Genomic DNA, 24,563 nt, shown 5'->3' on the forward strand with positions numbered 1-24,563 from the left:
GTCGATCAACAATGTTCTAACGGAATCAATCCATACCAGTGGTAAAGCTATACATACATCAATACAAATGATCTCAAACTAGAACATTCCATTTTCATCATTCATTATTCTAGGAATGTCTTTTACTCTCTCTCACTCACTCACTCACTGTCTGTTCCTGTCTCCTACTTACTTGCCTTATACAAATGGAATTATTTTACAATTCTGAATATTCAATCATATGACAGATGATATACAGTTCATTTATTCATCAATGCTATAATTAACTTAATCAGCAAATGAACAAATGTTGTACCATAGAATTCATAACAAATCACATTCTACTTTAATTCATTGTAATACTACTGATAATAATAATGAGTGAATGAATGAACGAACAAATGAAACAAAAGAATTATACAAAAAGCTTATGCCTTACAAGAAAGACTTCTATGAAGAATCTCTTTTTTGTAATTGTCTAACATGAAGATAGAAACCATTATAGACTGAACTACGTTAAACCTATATATTTGTATATATATGAACAAAAAGATCTTTCAGTGTGTTTATGCATTGATTTATGAATATATTGAGAAGGGATGTTGTGAAGTAAATAGATTGAGAGATATGAGTGAAAAAATAGCACACACAATATAATTTATTTATCTAAGCATCTTTCATACAAATATATGTGACTGGTTCTACGTTGTAGATGACTGACTAAACACAAGTTATTGGGGAATAATGGTAAACCAGTTGATAAGGTTGTGAACCTACATCGGCCGAGATGCCCAACCACCGGGTAGCACGGCGTGAAATGCTTACTAGTATTGGAGACAAATGGGAAAAAGTTAGAAGCGGCCAAACCAAAACGTGACATCAATGCATAAAGTCACCAACTTCTGGTCTGAGCCATGTTGGTTAGGGTCTGTGTGACCATCGTACCCAGTGATTGTAGACTCTAGGTGACATGGCTTAGAATTGATCACAATGGCTTAAGTGTATACACTCTTTGTCTTCCGTTAAACCGTGAGATTAAATTTACTCTATACCTTTCTTTCTACGAACCAATTCTTTCTCTGTGTATCATGTCCTTATATGAAATCTTCTATAAATTTGATGTTCATTTTCTTGTGTTAATGAAGTGTGGCAGCTTGAACTAATGCATATTATGTGCCTGGTCCCATGTTATAGCTGATTGACTAACTAACTGACAGACAAACAATATCACTCTTTTAAAAATCATTGGGAAAATGATATTCAAGCTAATTTATCCATTCAACATAAGATATACATATATTATCTTCAACTTAAGATGATAGATAATGTCATACATAAAGGTCATATACCCGAGGTGAACTAAGAAAAATAATTGATTTAATTAAAAAAAATTTTTTTTTAAAGAACAAACAAACACAAAGACCCAGAATGTTAAAAGGGAAGAAAATCAATTTACCCACAACAACTCATACCATCCACATTAACTAACTAACCAGATTATATAAGTCAGTTATTTATTATTGAGGATAATCACTCTTATCATAAGGATATTTTTATTCAAAGAAGCAGAAAATCATCCTTGAAAGTAAACAAATGAATGAATGAATAAATAAATGAGTTTAACTATTGACTAAAACTGAAAAGAATGAAATCAAAATAACTTAACAGTGAACAAAAACAACAACACACAACTTAATGAGCTGAAAAAAATACGATTTAAAGAGCTTTCATTGGTTTCTAGTAGTTTTAGTATAAAAGTATCATGTGATAAATGATTTAATGGCATGAAAACTTTAATAGATATCTTTTAGATATTATTTTTGATTGAGGTCATGAACTGATTGATGTAAGACCATCATTGAAAACATGGAAACACTGGACGACCGCTTCGTCCTATTGTTGGACTGCTCAGTAGTGCGCCTTCACGATCCCTTTCGTGGGATCCGAACTCAGGGTCTTCAGTCACGCGCGTTAACGCTTATCCTCTAGACCATTGAGTTGGTATCCAACGGTGTTATTACTTGAAAAAAGTAACACTGTGAATCAAAAGTCCAGGTTTAGTACAGTAGAGATTTTTAAAAAAATTCTGATATTAGAATATAGTTGTTCATTAACCCAAAATTGAGAAGTGTAAACTGTTGGATTCCAACTCAGCGGTCTAAAAATTAAGCAATCGGTAAGAGACTTGAAGGTCTTGAGTTCAATGTGTGGTGGGGTCATCGATAGGTACAAGAAAAACTGCCTAGTGTTCATTGGTTATCAGTGGTCGTCTAACTAAAATAATGAATTGGCTGTAGCGGAAAAACGACACTGAATAATCATGTTTGGCTAGTTTTTAGTCGATCAAATTTTATATTTAATTGACATTAAAATTTCCGAACCGTAAACATTTATAAAACTGTCTGAAAAATAAAGCCTATGATTGGAATGTAAGGTGACGCTAGTCAAAACCTTACGTTACAGACAAGCCTTATTAATGATGTGATGGTTGGAAAAAGTCGATAGAAAACCCAGGACCTAGGTTTCATGTTATCTGGCACTCGTTGTCAAGGTGTAACTGCAGTCTTGAGGAAACTGACACTTCCTGACGGATTTGATACCACATCATCCAGCTTTACAGTCAGAGACGTTACCACTGGGCTATCCAAGTTTCATTAATTTTTATCAACACTTGTCCTGTTATTAATTAAACATTTGTTTGGATTATTTTCTTTCTTGACTTGATGATAGGACATATAGATCCGTTTGGTTTTTCTAATTAATTAGAATGCTTAGTCGATTTCAATAGGTTTACTAATTGATGATTGAAATGATGACCAAGCTGAAAAACACTTTCTAGCCTGTTTTTTTATTGCCTATATACATTATAACTTTGTCAAATCAAAAGTCTGCCTTTAATTGTTTAACAACAATAATACAAGAGATGATAGATCATGAATATGGAAGTGTAGATGAGGAGAGAAGCGGTCTCTGCATCAATAGGCCTCAACATGCAGAAAGGCAAAACTAAGGTCTTCAAATACAACACGGAGAACACCAATCCAATCACGATTGATAGCGAAACTCTGGAAGATGTAGAATCCTTCACGTACCTGGTCAAGTGTATCATCGATGAACAAGGAGGATCAGATGCAGACGTAAAAGCGAAGATTGGCAAAACAAAGGCCACATTCATACAATTGAAGAACATATGGAACTCAAAACAACTGTCAACCAATATCAAAGTTACAATCTTCAATACGAACGTCAAGACAGTTCTACTGTATGGAGCTGAAACATGGACAACTACTACAACCATCATCAAGAACGTACAAGTATTTATAAATAGTTGTCTATGCAAGATACTCAACATGCATTAACCGGTTACCATCAGCAACAGCCTTCTGTGGGAGAGAACAAACCAGGTTCCGACTGAAGAGGAAATTAGGAAAAGACGATGTAAGTCTCTAGGACATACGTTATGCAAATCATCAAACTGCATCACGAGGCAAGCGCTAACTTGCAATCGTGAAGGGAAATGGAAAAGTGGAAGGCCAAAGAACACATTACGTCAAGAAAGGCAATCAGATATGAAAAGGATGAATAAAAAATGTAAAAAGCTGGAAAGGATTGTCCAGAACAGGATTGAATGGAGAGTGCTGGTGGGTGGCCTATGCTTTTCCACGAGGATCAACAGGCGTAAGTAGATGAGGAGAGTGGCATCTTTATGTGGTATAACGTCTTCTAGAAGTTGGAGCAGTTTATTCTGTAGATGATGTTTAGGTAGTTTTGTTATTTCATCTTTTGGTATGTATAAACGACTGACTTAAATGATTTCGCTGAGTTGTGAAGCAACTCCAATACAAATAACTTTATTAATTTTACTGTAATATCCGATACGTCATTCATGTCCTGTGTTTGTATTCTAATACATACCTTATATTTGACGTTCTTACTCAGTATATGTCAAGAAAGATAATGAATACTACACGAATCAATCAATCAATCAGTATTGAGAATACAAATTTAACATAGTCATCAACCTGAACTACAAAACAGTCATTCGACTACCAGTTGAGTATAATTTGAGCAGTGATGAAAACATTTTGTCATTTATTTACATAGAAACTGAACAATTCTATATGAAAATACTGATTAATGTAGATGTTCCTAAGGAAACTATGGCTTAGTATATGCGTCACTTTCAAAGGAAGTGAGCATTCTTACACTTATAAACTGATTCACTACAATAATCAACTTATTCAGCTGGCATGATGTCAGTCAGTCAGTAAAAACGTAGAACTTCGTACGTACGTACATCAGTTCGAGTTGCCACACCACATTAGCACAGAGATGCAGTTGTCGATTCAAATACCGTAGTGGTAGAGGTAGTAAAAGTATAAGCAGTAATCGGAAAGATTAGGGTTTGAAGATGTTATTCAAAGAGTATAATCCAGTGAAATAAATTTGGAAAGAGAAAAAAGAAAGGGACATGAAGAATTTGGAAGAAAACAAGGAGTGGATGCACCTGCGCCATTGCAGATGATTTTGAGCTATTTCATCCAGAGTCTCTAACCATCGGTTGCTATCATCTGGCGGTCCCCAAACAGGTAGTCTACACCTATCAACATGGATCAGTTTACTTGTCAGTGAGTTCATGGATTTATGCCATGTTTTGGTCTGGCCGACCCTAGCTTTCTTCCAACCTACTCCTATACCAATGAACATCGCACGTCGAGGCAGTCGGTGGTTGGGCATACGTAACACGTGTCACAGCCATCTCAACTGATGAAGTTTCAATACTTCATCAATTGATTTGCCATCCTTACCTAGTACTCGTTTCCTAACAACTGCGTTACTTACTCGATGGTCCCAGGATATAAGAGCAATGTTTCGAAGACACCTATGATCAAATACTAGTAACCTACGAATATCCTGGCATAATGATATTTCAAGAAAGAAGAAAATCTGGCTCTGTGAAATTATTGTCACTTTTATACAAATTCTCTGATGATGTTTCTGATATTACTGAATATAGTCAAAATTAAACATGTTGATTGACATTATCATCACTCGGATTTTTAGGAAATGAATATTAAAGCAAATGAAGTGACTGACATATAAGAGAGATGGAGAAAAAGTAACAAAGCTAACATAGAATTGTATGTATAACTATTTATCAAATCCTAGGCAGAAAAAATATACATCCGGAAAGAATTCCATCAACGATTAGAATAACCTATAATCATATGAACGGGCTTAAAAATGTTCAGTCTAAAAATAGTTTCTTTAGTCACGTGATCACTAATAGAATTATCACCCAAAATTCCCATGAATTTGATACGTTAAGTCAGACAAAATACAGATTGTTAAAAGGGAGACTTTGGTTGTTGATATTATGGTTTCTATTTCAATTATTTATTCATTCATTTTATTATCAGTAGTATTACAATGAATTAAAGTAGAATGTGATTTGTTATGAATTCTATGGTACAACATTTGTTCATTTGCTGATTAAGTTAATTATAGCATTGATGAATAAATGAACTGTATATCATCTGTCATATGATTGAATATTCAGAATTGTAAAATAATTCCATTTGTATAAGGCAAGTAAGTAGGAGACAGGAACAGACAGTGAGTGAGTGAGTGAGAGAGAGTAAAAGACATTCCTAGAATAATGAATGATGAAAATGGAATGTTCTAGTTTGAGATCATTTGTATTGATGTATGTATAGCTTTACCACTGGTATGGATTGATTCCGTTAGAACATTGTTGATCGACCTTAATGAATGTAATTAATTGAATTTGAAGTAAAATTGAATGCGTGTGTGTGTGTGTGTGTATTTGAATAATTGACTAGACATTGTATATCTAGTTGTAGAGAGGGAAACAAATGAATTTGATCATAATATTTATGATGCGTATGATTAATGATCTAGTTGTTAGTTATTTGTATTAAGATTTTCATTATAATGTTAATGTTTATGGAATAGTATGCGGTGTTTAGTCTTTTAATGGATCAAATTTAAACAACAGATCTGAAGTTCAAATCTAGTTTCAGGTTATTATTCTTTATTAGTCAAGTAATTTCATAAGTCACTGTTTAATTAGTGTAAATTAAGGCTGATGCATTAAGATTTTCATTATAATGTTAATGTTTAGGGAATAGTGTGCGGTATTGCTTTATTGATTAAATAAATCAACTTCTAACGAATCAGTCTCAGATTCAGAATCTCAACCTATCTATCCTGTCTGACCTTTTTAACTTGAATTTGCGAAATATCCTAATGTAATACAAAGGAACCAGACGAAAGGTCGTTATCTTATGCTTTATTATTTATGGTAAAAACAGATCAATGATAGCTGTTGACAAATGTTTTGTCATAAAATTTTGACTAAAATAAAGTTCAAAATAATAATTGGGTAATGATCCATATAGCGTCTTGGTGATTGTTGAGTTTTGACTGATATCATAAATGGATCAGTGTTAGACCACCATTGAAGACCTGATAACACTGGATGGCCGTTTCGTCCTAGTATGTGAATCTTCAACCGTGCGTTCCACGATCCCATATGTGGGACTCGGACCCAGGACCTTCGGTTTCGCGCGCAAACGTTTAACCTCCAGACCAGTGAACCGGCATCCAACGGTGTTAATTTTCTAACTTCAAATAATCCACGATACTTCGTGACCGTCTATCATTGTCGTCACTGAGTAGCTACCTCACAACAGACATGATTGAAGTCCACTTGACATGGCTTCTTACTAGAACTCCAGGAGATACATCTTGAATCTAGTCACTAGTGAGCACATGATAATTATCAGTATAGGGTTGTGGAGATTATTGAGTTCAGAATAATACCATAAATGGATTAATTCGGTAATAAATAATTAAATAACTTAAATAAGAAATTTTATATGTTATCAACAAATAGATAATTTCTTGGTTGTTTATTCATCCTTTTTATTGTTTTCTGGTTTACAATTGTTGTTGAACTCAAGTCGTCTTCTTCATCGAAATATGATGAATTTACTGTTGAAATATGAATGTATCTAATGATACATCAAAATAGGGAATTACAATATTAATATTAAGAGGATTTTTGTGAATATTATAGTAATTTCAATGGTTGAGATCAAGCTAGACCACCATGGAAAACATGGAAACATTGGACGGCTGTTTGTAAATAAATAATTTGATCCGATCAATACTATAGAACGTATCGTAGTGGAGCAATAAGTATTGACCCCTTGTTAGCATATTACAAATCAATGAGACAGGAGAGATGAAGAACAACCGAGGTGTAAAAATAATTATTCTAAACAAAAACGAAAAATTTAAACCTTCCGCTGAAAACTCGATTGAAAAAATTAAAACAGAATGGCAACAAAATACACAATTTAAAAACTGATATATCAAATAATTACATATGTATCAATTAGATAGATTATAGTATTGTACCATCTTCAAATATGGAGAAAGACTATCCTTTAAATCCTAAACATAAGGTGCAAAATATTCCTGATAGGTTTTCTAAGTGTACTCTAGATTCGGTTCCTTAAACGCTTGAAGCTAAATCTACAAGGTAACTTGAATACAAGAGAAAAGCACATGAAGTGTAGAAAGATTACTTAACTTCAAGGTTCCTTTATGTACAGAAAATTTCAGTTGCCTTTCAGCTTCTGGTAATTTCTTTCATTTCTTCTTTTCAGAGTTTCATGATCAGAAAACTTCTTTGCAATGATTTTTTTGACTTCATTTATACAAGAACACAGATCGATGTTCTCTTTGACACACGCTAAACTTCTGTGTAATATATTGTTATTCTTCAAAGAACATTCACAATACTGAAATATACCAATATTATGTCCCTAATCTATAAATACTATGCTAATAGGTAGAAATTGTTCAATATCTTTCTGAAGAATATCAACTAATGTGAATCCTAGATTACAAGAGAATCAGTGTATTACATTAAGTGATGTTACTTGATTGTTAAACAATCAGATCTATAGATTTTGATGAAGTTTTGTTCTCTGAGCTAGATGGTTTGGTCGTTTAGCTTTCATCGTTTTTCTGAACGACATCATCAGCACAAACTTAAGAAGAACGATGAAAGCTCCATGACCAAATCATCCAACTCAGAGAACAAAACTCCATCAAACTCATACACTTGAGCTACAAATTTTCTCCACTATCTCAAAATCAAATTTATAGAAAAATATGAAATAATATGTATATTGTCTATTTTAAAACAAGAATAGTTGTAGAGAATAAAATTGACAGAACTACACATAAACTTGAAACAACCTTTTTTAAAAGAAAACGAGCACAAATAGATAGACACTAACTTACATTTTCGTTTGATCATTCCATTTGTTCGAAAATCAACTACTGCTACTCTCCATCTTTGTGTAGCTGTACCATAACCGTACACAGCAGCAGCCATAGCTCGACCACCAGGTTCTGTAACTAATCCAGTAAACACAACTATTTCATCAGTTCTCTGGGATGATGATGATGATGACCATTTGTCATCATTGGTTTGAAATTGATGATGACTGTCTGCATGCATTTGATTTATAGGTGACGACATAGTACTGCTCATAGGTGAAATATTATTAGTACCATTATTGATATTGTTTACTGTACTGGCATTAACAGTAGTAGAAGTAGTAATAGTAGTAATGGTGGTCGTTGTATGAGGGACAGCATCCGAACTTGATCCAGTGGTGGTAGGAATTGTATTTTTATCAAAGACAATCCTTTGTCCTTCAGTTGAAGAAGGTATATCTGTTACTTTCACTGAAGCTGACTTAATCTTATCCAGAGATTCTTCACTATCATCCAACATATCATCATGATGAGTTTGACTTTTCATTGAATCATCTTCATTATTGTTAACTTGATATCGATTTGATTCATTAATACTCCATTGTCCAGTACGTAAAGGAATAGTATGCCAACACTTACCTTCATCTGTACTAAAACGTAATACATCTGGCCATAGAGTTTCAGCTGGGACAGCTACAATTAAACCTCCACGATTAGCTATTTGATAATGATGTGGTCCATCAAGTGCCTACAGAATAAATAAATGAAACGAAAGAAATAATTTAGTCGATGGAACTGAGAAGTTCTTCGTAAAACTGATCTTTAAGTAGCAAATGAATGGAATTTTGTGGATAGAACAAGTAACCAACTGGTATGTATATTAGGAAGCTGAAGATAGGATTTCTAAAGATAGTTCAAACAAAAAACAGGCTTCATCAAAAACCACAATGTGCGAAATAGCTATTTTACTCTACTGCGCTATTCCATATCAGTGCACATACATGACTCGGATACGAGGAGAACGCTTAGAGTGAGGTGAATGACTTCATTAGTTTTAGTGCAAGAAGTATTTTATTGGCACATACATTATCTTCAAATGATATTATTTCACTACATAATCTAATATCATAACCTTTCTAATGCATTATTATGTTTATCCAGTGTTCATATGTACTCGCGGAATTAATACTGAAAAGTTCGTACATAAAAACGATTGGACAGCTGGATGATCAATTCTTTGAAGAGATTCGCGTTGTTAACAAATATTAAAACAGAATAGAATGGCTGATTTAGTTGTTGAGAATGAAATAATCATGGGTGGCTATTAAAATTATTTGAATGTACCTCTTCATAACAGTATTGGTTTTACAATAGAACTCTAACCCATTAAGTTCCTGTTTTGAAAGTTAATGCACTATCCACTAAGCTACTGATTCCAAATAAGTACTGGGATCCAATGACATTAGGCTGATAAGTCCTAAATAGAACGAAACGTTCATCCTAGATACTAGTACTGGCCGCATTCCTATTTTACAGAATGGTCAAGACTAAAACGTTATATGAAGAAAACTCGGTCTGGATGTATATATATATATATATATATATACATATACCAATAGACATTATTTATTTACTCCTACAAATAATTTACATAGATTTGAAGGAAAAATCACGGAAGATGATTGTTGGCTGAGTAAGCTCTTTTGTAAAAGTTGTCAGTGTTTAGTAGTTTGAATATATCTCTTCATGTCAAAAATTCACATAAGTCATGGAATAGCACTGAAATCTGAAGGATTATTGAACGGTTATTTAATTATATCTTAAAAATCCTGAACAGTGCACACACTTTCAGTTTCATTTATAATCGAATACAGGACCACTAAATTTCATGGTGAGTACATTAAGCCCGGATAACTAAGAAAAAATCCAATAATTTTAATTTCGTTCAAAATAATGAATTTCAGTTGTTATGTGATTGAATGTTGCCAGGAGGAAGCCCTGAACAAGCCTAGGTTTCATGTTAGTTGGCACTTGCCGACAAGGTGTAGCCACATTAGCAGGAAAACGAATAGTCCCTATAGTATTCGAAACTGCATCACTTAGCTTTATAGTCAAAGACTTTACCACTAAGCTACTTGGGACACTAAACGAATTTGTGACAGGTTTATGTCATTATTCCAGCTATCGGTTAAATCTGTCTCACTATCAACATGTTGAAATTTCACTAGTTATTAAAAATCCATTCTGAAACTAGTCACTCCATCAATAGAGAAGTATTATCAACTCACTTTCAGTTCAAAATCAAAGGTATTTTTTAGAAAATATATTATTCTATATCTAATTTAACATTTAATATCAGATGATAAGTTTACATGTGTAATTCACATATTACAAACTAAAAACTTTAGAAACAACCATTATTAGAAACCTTCAATCTTGCGTAATATATAATTTATTCGTCTATGAGATGGTGGAGATTTGTAGCTCAGGTGGATGATTTTGATGGAGTTTTGTTCTCTAAGCTGGATGGTTTGGTCGTGGAGCTTTCAACGTTTTTCTGAACGACATCATCAGCACATACTCCACGACCCAACCATCCAGCTCACAGAACAAAACTCCATCAAAATAATTCATCTATGATTAGACCATATAAAATCTATCCTAAACGTTCATTTAAATGAAAATTATTAAATGACGAATATCATATCCTCAAACTAATCACATATACATAAAGAATATTTCATACAGTCCTAGTAAGTTATCTTGATCCATGCAGTTAAATAATGTCGTACATGAAACAAGGATCATCTATGATAACAGGAAGTGAGAAGAATGATAACAGTACATTATTATAAATCTAATTAAATCAGGAATGTGAACTATTAGTGTTTGAATCAGTAATTTAACCACAATGCATTTACCATAATCCCTGAAAGCACTGTGGTTTGATTGCTACAGGGATTTATTATCCAATAAGCTGTAGTTTGAAATGTTTGTCTAATTAAAGTTAGTAAGTATTTTAAACTATTAACATACATCTAATGTGAATAGTTGAGATCATGAGTCAATTGAAGCTAGACCACCATGAAAAACCTGGAGACACTGGAAGGCAGTTTTTTCCTAGTATGAAACTACTCAGCAGTGCTCATCCACAATCCCACCTCTCGAAATTCGAACTCGGGATCTATCAGTCTAGCTTCAATTGACTCATGATTTCAACTATTAAAATTACTACAATATCCACAAAACCCCTTCTGATACTAAACATTCAATGTTTGTTTGTTAATTACTAATCATACACTATTTTTGTTTCGATTATGTAACTGACAGTCTTTAAACATTTCAGAATGATTATATAAGATGGATTTTTTTCTCTATGATATCTCTATCGTACATATATGTGAGAAATGAAATAGTCTAAAAACTATGTTCCCATACTGATAAAGTAAATTGAGGTTTATTAAATGGATACAAATCTCATTATAAACAAATTACATAATCAGATAAAAATGAAAATCACTAGACTTAAACCCAAAAAAACTAATGATAATACAAAATTGATGTATGATATTAAGGATATTATCGAGAATTTCAAGAGAAAACATAGTTTATTCAATCTTATTGACGAAATTATTAGTATCAGTTGGGTTTTGTGGATATTATAGTAATTTCAGTGGACGGCCGTTTCGTCCTATTGTGGGACTCCTCAGCAGTGCGCATCCACGACATCGCCCCCTGCGAGCGGCATCCAACGGTGTTAATGTCTAACTTCAACTAATTCAAGAAATTGAGCGACACATCAACTATTGTCTTCAGTGAGTTGCTACCTCACAACAGACCTAGTTGAACTCCACTAGTCAATCTTTGGTTGTGGCTAGTGAAAGAGCATTGCTACGGAGTACCCACACTAGGATGAAACGTCCAGTGTGTCCAGGTTTTCCATGGTGGTCTAGCTTCAACTGACTAATGAACTTAACCACTGAAGTTACTAGTGTTGAGATCATGAAACGAACTTAGCTGAATAACTGTTAAAAAACTCGGGAAGATATTTCATATCAGTTTTAAACTCTTCATTGTTGCTCATCCACAACCTAACAATTAAAAATCGAAACCAGAATCTTCAGTCTAGCATGCGAATGCTTAACTTCGAGACTACTGAGCCAGGATCCAATGGTGTACAAGTTTAGATTTAACTAATTAGTGATATTCCATTGTTTTTGTTAGATACGTTTCATACATGCGACAAAATCATCACCTTCCAGAGGAAATTTCCGGAGTTCTAATGAAAAGCTGTGATCAGTGAAGTTCGATTGTATCCGATGTAAGGATGGTGTTCACTGAAGATAATCGAAAACTGTCGTGCAACGTTACAGATCTGTGGTTCTGAGATTAGGCATTTACGCATGGAATCAATGGTCGTAGTTTCAATCTTCGGTTGCGGTTAGTGAAAGAGCATTGCTACAGAGTACCCACACTAGGATGAAGCGGCCATCCAGTTATTCCAAGTTTCCAACAATTGTATAACTTAAATTGGTTCGTGATCTCAATAAAATTCAACAATTACCATAACCCTCATACTGAAAATAGTTCCTTTTAAGAACTTTATTTGAAAAACACAATCATTTAATATCAGTATTATATTAAAGGAGAGATGTAACTTGTGTAAATTTACTGATCAAGGCCGTCTCAATTTTGCCCACATTCGTCACTTGTAGAGTATGATATATATTCCTTAGCCAACTAAAGGACAAGTTTACTGCACAAGAGTTCACTATGTCCTACTTTATGACAAAGAAACGTGTTTACTAAAAGTAGCGGATATTCCATGTTATTGGGATATAATCATAAATGTTCTCAAAACATTCCTCGAGTTTGTTGAGATCACCGAGTGAGCAATGCTAAGAGTAAATTCAAGGTACTAACTGGGGATGATAAATTTATTGGTGGTAAGGTGAATCTTCATCTATATTTTATATATGCCCAACCACTACCTGATTCAATGAACGAATTTGGCTAGTGTACGAGTGATTTGAAAAAGAGTTAGGAACAACTAAGCCAAGACGCTATCATCCCATGTAGTCAATGACTGTTAGGTATTTTGATAGACACAAATCACCTGGTTGGGGTTCGTGTGATTATCGTAACAAACTGTTAGAAACATTGAGTGTGATAGGTCAGAATCTTTCCCCCTGGCGCAAGCGGATTCACTCTGTGTCTTCTCTTAGATCCCAAGTTTCATAGTTCCTGGTACATTTTTTTATCCCACCGATCCATAACTTTGATGCCTAAACTTTTTTATTCCCACTGATGCTGTTAATACCTTCATTACTGAGATCTCCTCTGACAATTTCATTTCGCCAAGCTATTGGATATAGCAACTCGAACCTATGTACACGTGTTTCTGGTTACACTTCACGTATGGTTGACTGACTGAAATTATCAATGTATCTAGAAGTTTTATTTTGCTATTAATGTTGTGCATAGTCAATATAATTTGAGATACAATATTAAGGATTTATTCTGAACTTAAAATAATCTTGTGGTGTAGACAAGATGCACATCTATCAGCAGAAGATAGAAAAATACTGTCAATATATAGCCAGGCAAAGGGTGTATTAGCCCAAGTCGCCATACCTCACCACATTAGGACTATTAGATAAAAATAACAAGATGAATGAAAAAGAGATCGAATTAAGGTAGTGGCAAAAATAATAAGATAGACTAAACACTGAGGGTATCGTTCGAAAAGGCACGACGGAAAGATACACATAAAAGTAGATTGGAATTAAAAATCGAAAGATCAAGTGTCAACCTCAATCCTAAACACTTGGACCGTTTCCGAGACATTTTTCCTAGTATTTTCAACAATCATTTAGAATAGTTGCAAGGATCCCAATCAGGTAGTCTGAACCTATCAAACGCTTCAGTTTAACAGTTGATGTTTTCACGAACTGACAATAAATCTTGGACTGGTTACTCCTAGGTCTCCTCACACCTACTACAACTGGAGCTAGCACAATGCATCAAAGTAGGTGGTAGTTGGGTATACGTAATACGCAATTCCAATTACCTCATTAGCTGAATAATCACTACTTAACCAACCCATCCTCAATCTTGACCTAACACTTTGAGTCTAAATTTAGCATTGTTTACCCAATAGTATCATCTTACTACTTGGATTGAAGTTGATGGAACGAAGTTAAAAATTATAAGTCAGTTGTTTGGATTCAAAAGTTAAAAAAGATCCCCATAGCTATGGTATCGGTGGACACACTTTTATAATGCACACAAACGCGGCAGCAACCGACAGCTAAGCTTCATTTTATTTAATGTACATTGACATCTATTGGTACGGCACATCTGTAATAGTGTAGGTAACTAATACCATTCAGTGGGTTTTGCTAAATAAAAGCTTTCAGCTAAGCAGATGTTATGATTAGTTCATTATATTTTTATTACTTGTAAACAGGGTATCTAAATCCATAATATAATTAACGTACAGTGAACTAAAGATTACCAAATAAATACAGATAAATGTATTTTATCATATCATATTACTTACTTTAAGCCATGTATATCCACCATCAGAACTGACAAACACATCGGCTGGTGTATTTTTCAAATGTGTTGCCACATGTCCATGAGCTAATATCAGTCCCGGTGCTGCGGCTATTGACAATGGTGGAGAAGCGATAACACGATTTTTAATGCTGAATTGATTGCTTATTTGTAAACCACAAACCTATGATAGATAACGAAAATAAGAAATACAGTTCTAAAAATATAATGTGAATATATACATTGATTTAAAACAATAGGATTTTAATATTGAATTATTCATAAGTGAACCGATTGTTACAGATATTGGATAATGAACAGATTCTAGGAACTTATTTCTTTTAACAAGTAAGTTATCTTTCAGTGGAAGAAAGAAAATTGAAGGTGTGAAGCTGTGATGAATGTTATGCAATGTCACTCAGTATCCCTAATCAGTGATTTCAAATATCGCATAGAACACAACTTGAGGACATCCATATTTGATCAGCAATAAATGACTTTATGAATACAATACATCTTTTAATCTGACCACTCCTGGTATTTTTCAATCTACTCCTATGTTAGCGAACCATAGATAGGCGGTGGTTGCACATAAGTCATACTTTTTCTAAACACCACAATACCTGGGTGTTTACAATCTCATTAATGATCTTTATATTTTTAAGTAGTATTTTACGGTTAGCTAAAGCGTTACTCACTCAGTCTTTCAACCACATGAGAAAAATCCTTCAAAGATCTTTAAAAGTTAGTACTTAGACTGAATGACAATAAATTAAGCTCACTGGATATAGCTGTGGTTGAAATTCCCTCCAAATTTTCGGATACTTTTCATATAAAATATGAATGAATTGCATCAACCATAAGGAGAAAAAACGCATGAATGATTTATTTTCATGAAGAGGAAAGTTTTTCAAATAATTTATTTATTTATTTCAACACATAGATATTGGTACAAGGAGGCACCAAATACATAAGCGCCATACAAATCTCATTCGATATGTGTGAGGGCTGTGATACTGCCCGGGTGCCCAAACCGAAGCAAATAATTATTCATTCAATATGAGGATTTGTGTAGATTGTAGTATGGTTACAGTTGAATTCATGAGTAGATCTAAGCTAGACCACCATTGAAAACCTAGAAGCCCTAGACGGCCATTTAGTCCTAGTATGGTACTCATCAGCAGTGTGTAAACAAACAAGTAAATGAACAACCACAGAGCATTTTTTTAAATTACGAAAATAGGGTAAGGATAAACTCCATTCTCATTTGCAATGTTGACCTTGAACCTAGATATTAAGTAAAATGAAGCGGGAATTATTATTTACACTATCGTAATTCATGATGTAGCAAATAATTCATTCTGTTATTTTGGTTGGCTTATGTGAAACATGTAGAGTAAAAAACTGTAAGAAGATCTTTGTCAGACAAGATTTTTTCAATAAACTCTTTATTTAAATATACATATGTGTATAGTGAGATTAGATGGTGGTTGGAGGTAGTCGACAGGAAACCATGAACCCGGGTTTCGTGCTACTTGGCACTCGTCAGCAAGGTGTACCTGTAATCTCGAGGGAACTGGTGTTCCCTGGCGGATTCGATCTGGTGTCACCGAGCTTCACAGTCATAGACGTTACCACTGAGCTATCCCAGGACTGAGATGTAATCACAATTGATTGGTCACTGGGTGGCGATCAATGTCATGCGTGTCTGGTCCTTATTAGTGCAGATCGAATGCTATCGATCATGTTGCAATGTGGCCACCAGTCTAGGTGACTCGACACTGCAGGAGGTCGGTTGCGGCTCGGATAGCTCAGTGGTAACGTCTATGACTGTGAAGCTCGGTGACACCAGATCGAATCCGCCAGGGAACACCAGTTCCCTCGAGATTACAGGTACACCTTGCTGACGAGTGTCAAGTAGCACGAAACCCAGGTCCAGGGTTTCCTGTCAGCTACTTCCAACCACCATCTAAATCTCAATACATAGTGCCCGCAGTGTCGAGTTACCTAGACTGGTGGCCACATTGCAACATGGTCGATAGTATTCGATCTGCACTAATAAGGACTAGACTCGTATGACATTGATCGCCACCCAGTGATCAGTCAATTGTGATATGTGTATAGTGTTTTAAAGCTTACTATGATCACTATATAGGTAAGAGTATCACTCCAAAAAAGAGGAATATACCTAATTAAAACATAATATGTAACCCAAAAGACTACTGACAATCACGATAGTACAATATCTTGGTATACACAAGGACTTAATATATATATTTCTTTTTGAATACAGGATTAAAATTTCATATCCAGGAAATATAAAACTCTTGTTGTATTAAAGAGCTATAAATGAAGAAACAACAGATATTGTGATTGATCCTGTAAACAGTAATAAAATCTGCATCAATATTAGTTTTGTGATCATTTAATTGTTCAACAATTTTAAACGCCTAACCACAATCTTATAGAATCAAGTTGGGAATGTTCTCACATATTTCATAATGATCTCATAATGATTATCAATAGGGTGTATGAGGACCGGAATCGTTCTTCTCTATAAAACCTCATTTGCAAATATGATATTTCAGTTCTTTTACTACGAAGAAAGTGGTTACTATTTGATACTTCCTATAATCTATTAGTTGAAAACGCTCATGAGTTTTTATCCATGTCATTTTACTAGTGTATATTCTTCGTATACTACTTATCAAAGGTTGGTGGTTATAACCATGTATACTTCGATGCAAACATCTCTAACTATGAATTATGTTTGAATCGTATGCTTCATATTATAAAAATTTTCGTGACAAATAATCAATCAACACGACCTGAGAGTTATATCTTTTCGAATAATATACCATTACTTAACTACGCCTGTTGTTCCTCGAAGAGGAGCATAGGCCACACACCAGCACTCTCGATCCAACCCTGTTCTGGACAATCCTTTCCAACTCTTTACAGTTGTTATTCATCCTTTTCATATCTGATTGCCTTTCTTGACGTAATGTGTTCTTTGGCCTTCCACTTTTCCATTTCCCTTCACGATTGCAAGTTAGCGCTTGCCTCGTGATGCAGTTTGATGATTTGCATAACGTATGTCCTAGACACTTACATCGTCTTTTCCTAATTTCCTCTTCAGTCGGAACCTGGTTTGTTCTCTCCCACAGAAGGCTGTTGCTGATGGTAACCGGTTAATGCATGTTGAGTATCTTGCATAGACAACTATTTATAAATACTTGTACGTTCTTGATGATGGTTGTAGTAGTTGTCCATGTTTCAGCTCCATACAGTAGAACTGTCTTGACGTTCGTATTGAAGATTGTAACTTTGATATTGGTTGACAGTTGTTTTGAGTTCCATATGTTCTTCAATTGTATGAATGTGGCCCTTGTTTTGCCAATCCTCGCCTTTACGTCTGCATCTGATCCTCCTTGTTCATCGATGATACACTTGACCAGGTACGTGAAGGATTCTACATCTTCCAGAGTTTCGCTATCAATCGTGATTGGATTGGTGTTCTCCGTGTTGTATTTGAAGACCTTAGTTTTGCCTTTCTGCATGTTGAGGCCTACTGATGCAGAGGCTGCTGATACATTCCACCTGTAGCTCTTATAGAGTTACTGTTGGTCCCATGCCCGGGTAAAGGAAGAGGGTTGTGCATGGGGTTAGCAACCCCATCCCGTAGAAAACTAGCTCACTAAAAAAACGCTAGCCAGAAAAAATAATAAACCCTTAGCTTTATCAATATTGTATTAACTCTATATCGATCTAATATGAATTAAAACACTTCTATCATACAACTAAATATATTTTCCAATTGTTATTACTTTCCAGTAAATGTAACAGAATAATTATGTGGTGAACTAATGGAAAAAAGTATCAGAAGGAGTTTTGTAGAGATTGTAATAATTTCAGTAGTTGAGTCCATGACTCAAGTGAAGCTAGACCACTATGGAAAACCTGGAATTTCGTGAATTAATTGAAGTTAAATATTAACACTGTTGGATGCCAGCCAGCTCAATGGTCTAGTGGTTAAGTGCTCGCGTACGAAACCGATAGGCTCTGAGTTCGAGTCCCACGACGGGGTGTCGTGGATGCGCACTACCGATAATGGAAAAAAGTATTCTTGAATGAACTAAAACAACAAAAATCCTAAAAATATTTGACCATGACAAATATTTTCGATGTAACTGACTTATTTTGATACAAACTAAATTGACAAACCAATAAATTCAAAATAAACCTAGAAAAAAGCAACTGTTTTTCAAATGTAAACAATTAGTGAACTTGACAAAACACTTGACATTGTTGACCTAAAAAACAAAACGTGATTACATGCAAACATGTACACATACACATATGTATACATACAAAATGTTCAGTTTCATCATATTTAAGTGACACTGAATTAAGAATCTTAGTTATATCTTTATATATATATACATTCGGGAAGGTCAGTGATATGTGGTAGTTGAATAAACGTTATGGTCACTTATCTGTTCATCTTGTATTGAATATTAGTTTAAATGAAGTCAAGTTATCATTACGTATTCAGCATAGATAAAAACACAATAATAGATAGGAATTGAATAATTCAAATTAGGTGAAATGCAAATTAAAATTCAGCTCTACCTACTTGAACTGAGTTAGTTGTGTATTAATATAAATTCTAACGGAGAATAGCATGAACAGAAGTTTAATACTTACTTAACTTCAGCAGTTGAAATCATGAGTCAAATGAAGCTAGACCACTATGGAAATTCTGGAAGCACTGGATGGCCGTTTTGTCCTATTGTGGGACTCCTCAGCAGTGGGCATCCACAATCTCTCCTGGCGGGATTCGAACCCGGGACATATCAGTCTCGCGCGTGAGTGCCTATTCACTAGACTACTGAACCGGGCGGCGTCCAACGGTGTTAATGTCTAGCTACAACTAATCCAAGAAATTGCGCCACCGTACACCATTGTCTTCAGTGAGGTGATACCTCACAACAGACCTGGTTGAACTCCACTGGTCACGGCTTCTCACTACAACTCCAGAAAATTCCTCTTGAATTCAGTCACCAGTGGGCAGACAATTATTATAAGAAGGGGTTTTGTGGAGATCTTAGCAATTTCAATAGTTCAATACTTAACTATTTTGAGATGTAAGGTAATGATTGGGAGTAGTCGAAAGGATACCCTGAATATCGGTTTCGTGTTATTCGGCACACGTCAGTAAGGTGTACTTTTTAATCTTGAAGGAAATGCTGTTCACTGATGGATTTGACTTCTTATAACTCAGCTTCACAGTCAGAGATGTTAGCACTGAGTCTTTCCGGCTTCAACTGACCTCTTGTAGGACTTACCATTGATCGGTCACCACCGACTGATTAATCAGTCGTAAAAAAATGACTTAGCCATTCTCTAAATGGGGACTTGATATAACTTCACATTTTTTTATATACACACAGTTATTTTGTGAATCGTAATACATGATTTTGTCATTTTTCAGCAAGGAGTACCTGGAACCATGTGGCACTTGATGAGACTCGAACACAAGTCAACCAGCAACATAATCTGAAACTTTATCACTAGGCTAGTAGAGCTACCAGCTAACATCAATACAAAGTACACCCGGTCATGTCAACAGAACCAAAGGCCATACTGCAATTTCGATCAACACTAAGTCACTAAACAGGTATGTTATTGATCACTATTTTGGTATATTTAGTTGAATGTACCCGCATCCCTGAGCTGATGTTCACTCCGGGGTCCGAATCCAGTGCTTCTCCCTTTGATCGGCATCGCGTTATCTGCTTGGCTACTGAATCCAGTAAGCCATTAGCTTGTGCTATGGAGTAGATTTTAACTCAGTTGTATAGGCTGTTTGAATCTTCCCATTGATATTCAGGACAACTTAAAATGTTTGTGGCTTAAATAAAATACCAAGGCCATCCACACAGGATGCACATATGCCAATAAGACACTCACCAATTGAAGTCCTAAATATCAATGGGAAGATTCAAACAACCATTACATGATGAGTTATTTAAATATCTATCATAGTCATTTTTAGTAAACCTTGTGTAATTTCTAAAAAAAGTATACGGATAACCCAAACTGTTTTAAAACGAATCGATTCTAATTATTTCAACTGACTGAGTATATACAAAAAGAGAATTTAAAGATAATCTACAAACCCACCTTTACTGATGATGGGTCTGTAGACAATAAATCACTCATATTTGGATCAGGTCTCCATATTTCACTTGGAGTAGAATTCTCAATATTTGTCTGTACAGGATTTCTTGAAGGATTATTTGTTGTTGAACTCAAAGAGTTATCAGATGTACTGATTACATCACTGATGTCTTCACTACCTACATTACCCATCGTATTATTAGTATGATTATTATTGACCTTGACAGTAGATATAGTAGCATCATTAAATGCAGTCTCTGTTATTGTTGCCTCTGCCGTCGCATCTGTGGTTGTTGTCGTTGTTGATGATGTCGTTGATGTTGTTGGTTTACTTTGACAAGTATCTTGAACATTAATCGGTGTTCCTAAAGGATGCCAACTTGCACCACGATCATGTGTAATCACTGTATACAATGTACGATCTGGATTTAAACGTGTAGCCAAATATGTACCACGCATTGATGCTACACGGTAGAAATCTGTCACAGGTGCATGATTTGGGTATAAATGATGTCGTAGTGATTCACTAAATATTGCACCACTGATATCGGATATAAATAATGCTCCATAACCAGTGTCTATGATGAAAAAACAGGAAATATTAGTAAAGAAGATTGTAAATATGACGGGATTTTAAAGTTTATATCATGAACAAACTGTAACTAATCAAACACTGAAAATCATGAAGCACTGAACAATTGTTTCGTCCTGATATAGAATTACTCAACAGTGTGCATTAACGACCTCGCCAATGAACTTAGGAACTTTAGGCCTTACAGAGAACTCATAAACCCCAAACCACTAATATTAGAAGTCAGTGGTGTGAGTTTCAAAATTTGGTGGATTAATCATATTATAAGTACATTGTCACTGCCGAGATCATAGAGTTTCACTGTTTACTATTATCACTTGGCAGAATAATAAAAAATTGGGGTTAAACGTAGTGAACAAAACGAATCAACAACAGGACTAGTTCTCTCTGTTTTGTTTTCTATTTTACTGAACTATAAGAATATTAGAAGAGAGCATTTAATCTTATGATGTTGAAGAGTGACTATGATTTAACAAAAGTACAGTCCTTTATATAGAGTTCCTATCACCTGGAACTATAATCAAAAACTAACCAAATGAGTTGATTACTAGTATAGGGGTTGTGGAGATTATTAAGTTTTTGATTGAGATCATGAACCGATTATTGTTAGACCATCACAATTGAAAACCTGGAAGCACTGGACGGCCGTTTCATCCTATTGTGGGACTCCTCAGCAGTGCCCATCCACGATCCTGCTCGCAGAATTCGAACCCAGGGCCTTCGGTCTCGCGCGCGAACGTTTAACCAACTGGACCACTGAGCCGGCATTCAATGGTGATAGTTTCTAACATCAACTAATCCACGAAATTGCGCGACCAACTTCCGTTGTACTGAGGTAGATACCTGTCTCTACCCGACAAGGATTAGCTCCACTGGCCACCGAAGGCCCTGGGTTCGAATCCCGCTCGCGGGATCGTGGATGCGCACTGCTGAGGAGTCCCACAATAGGACGAAACGGCTGTCCAGTGCTTCCAGGTCTTCAATTGTGATGGTCTAACATCAATCGGTTCATGATCTCAATCAAATGAGTTGAGTTGATTGATTAAATGATAGGAAACATTTAACCAATAATAATATTAGTCAAACCATTTAACAGGATGAAATTAAAGTGAAGATAATTCAACATTAGTGATCAATAGTCAAAAGCATTTCCTTGTAAATTTCAACCTCTTCCTAATAATAGCTAAAAAGACAAACCACTTATTAATAAATTAATTCAAGTATACTCAAAAGAAAACAATTAAGGCTCTTAATTCTGAACTTTCTACTATATAGGTATTACATCTGACGAATCACGATAAATGTCAAGTAGTTGATGGTAGTTGGCAGGAAACCCGAAGTTCTTTCTTAAATTTGTGCTAGCTAGCATGGTATATCTAGAGCTATAAGAAAACAGATAATCCTAGCAAAATTCGGACCGATATCATAGAGCTTGGTTGTCTGATATACGTTACCACTAAGTTATTCGGGCCACGAATAACTTCCAAATGGACTGAGGTATTTACAATTGATTATTCTCTGAGAAATGACCAATATCATATTTGTCAGAGTTTAAAGAGAGTAGTTCATTCGAGTAGACTAGATCTATTTGGTGTTGGCTGGGATTTTTCACTTCTGAGTTTTCATTTTCACAATTTTCGGTCAACAAATTTTAAGAATAGACGATTTCTTCTCTTTGAATTCTTACAGATCTATTTCATTATTTACAAATACTTCAAGTAACCGGTGAAGTATGCAGATAACATAGTTATGTTAATCAAAAGATTATAACAAGCTGTACAGTCTCATTATTGACAATGTAACGACTTTAGACATCAATTTGCCCAGTTTAAAAGTGAAACGTTTTACTACATGATTAAGTTGAATTAATATTGAATTTGATAACGTGGAAAACAAAGATGATTATTGGTTGCACAGAACGTTTAACCACTTACATGACATAAGAAATGAATACAAAATATCTGAACTGATATATATCAATAGTATGTTACAACTATTTATTTCAACGAATATACAACTACAAATAATCAAACATATGAACTATGGAGATAAGAAATAGTTTCATTCACTGTTTTAAATGTCAACTATATATTACGATTTTTCAATTTAAACATGATAAAATCACCAGATATATACAAGACTAAGAGACCGATGTGATTATCATATTGATGACCTGATTCTTAAAACAGACCACTTAATAAAGTATACAAGAACAGTGTGTATATATATGAAAACAGGGATTTCGAATTCTGACTCTCATAAATTGACCTGATTTTATCAACAATACATTCAGATAAATTCACTAGGAATTGTTTACTTGAATCATCCCAGTGGCGTTTAGGACTACAATTGATCAGTCTCTTATTGGCATATATGTATACTGTGTGTATTATCTCGATATTGCCTTAATTCACAAGCTTTTTAAGCAAATATGGATAGTGGCTAGAAGTGCAATCCAGGATGTGCGTTTCTTCCTATTTCGAACTCGTCAGCTCGATGTACCTGCAATTCAGAATTGATGTTCACTCTAGAACTCGAACCCAGTGTTGATCACTTCAAACTCCATTGTACAAACAAGTGGCTATTCGAACTCAGTAGCTAAATGGATAACGCTATAGTGTTTGAAGCGAACGGTACTGGATTCGACTCTTGACGTGAACATCAACTCTGAGATGCAGGTACATCCAACTGACAAGTCCGAAATAGGATGAAACGGGCGTTCTGGATTCCACTGTTAGCCACTATACATTCAGTCAATCATATGCATTCTAGAGTATTTGGCGTAATCTAAATGAAAATGTTGTCAAGTTTAAATTTGAATTCAGATTTTATCGAAATAGAAAAATACTGGACTTTTATTTTAATGAATCAAATGCATTTTGCTTGAGTAACTGTATGCTTTAAGAAGCCAATTAAGTGAATTCTTACACTC

At 34.8% G+C, this 24,563-nt stretch overlaps 1 protein-coding gene across 2 annotated transcripts in view; it reads right to left on the reverse strand.

The window, feature by feature from the left end:
• SORT1_1 (Sortilin) overlaps nt 1–24,563 on the reverse strand; it is a 97,568-nt gene that overhangs the window by 44,224 nt on the left and 28,781 nt on the right. For both annotated transcript variants that reach the window (XM_051213959.1, XM_051213960.1), the window contains 3 exons: nt 21,043–21,617; nt 14,861–15,040; nt 8,320–9,046 (listed from right to left, as the gene is read on the reverse strand). In XM_051213959.1, coding sequence (XP_051069981.1) covers nt 8,320–9,046; nt 14,861–15,040; nt 21,043–21,617 — 1,482 coding nt within the window. The remainder of the gene's footprint in view (nt 1–8,319; nt 9,047–14,860; nt 15,041–21,042; nt 21,618–24,563) is intronic.

This window comes from Schistosoma haematobium, chromosome 3 (genome assembly GCF_000699445.3).
Source record: "Schistosoma haematobium chromosome 3, whole genome shotgun sequence".
NCBI lineage: Eukaryota > Metazoa > Platyhelminthes > Trematoda > Strigeidida > Schistosomatidae > Schistosoma > Schistosoma haematobium.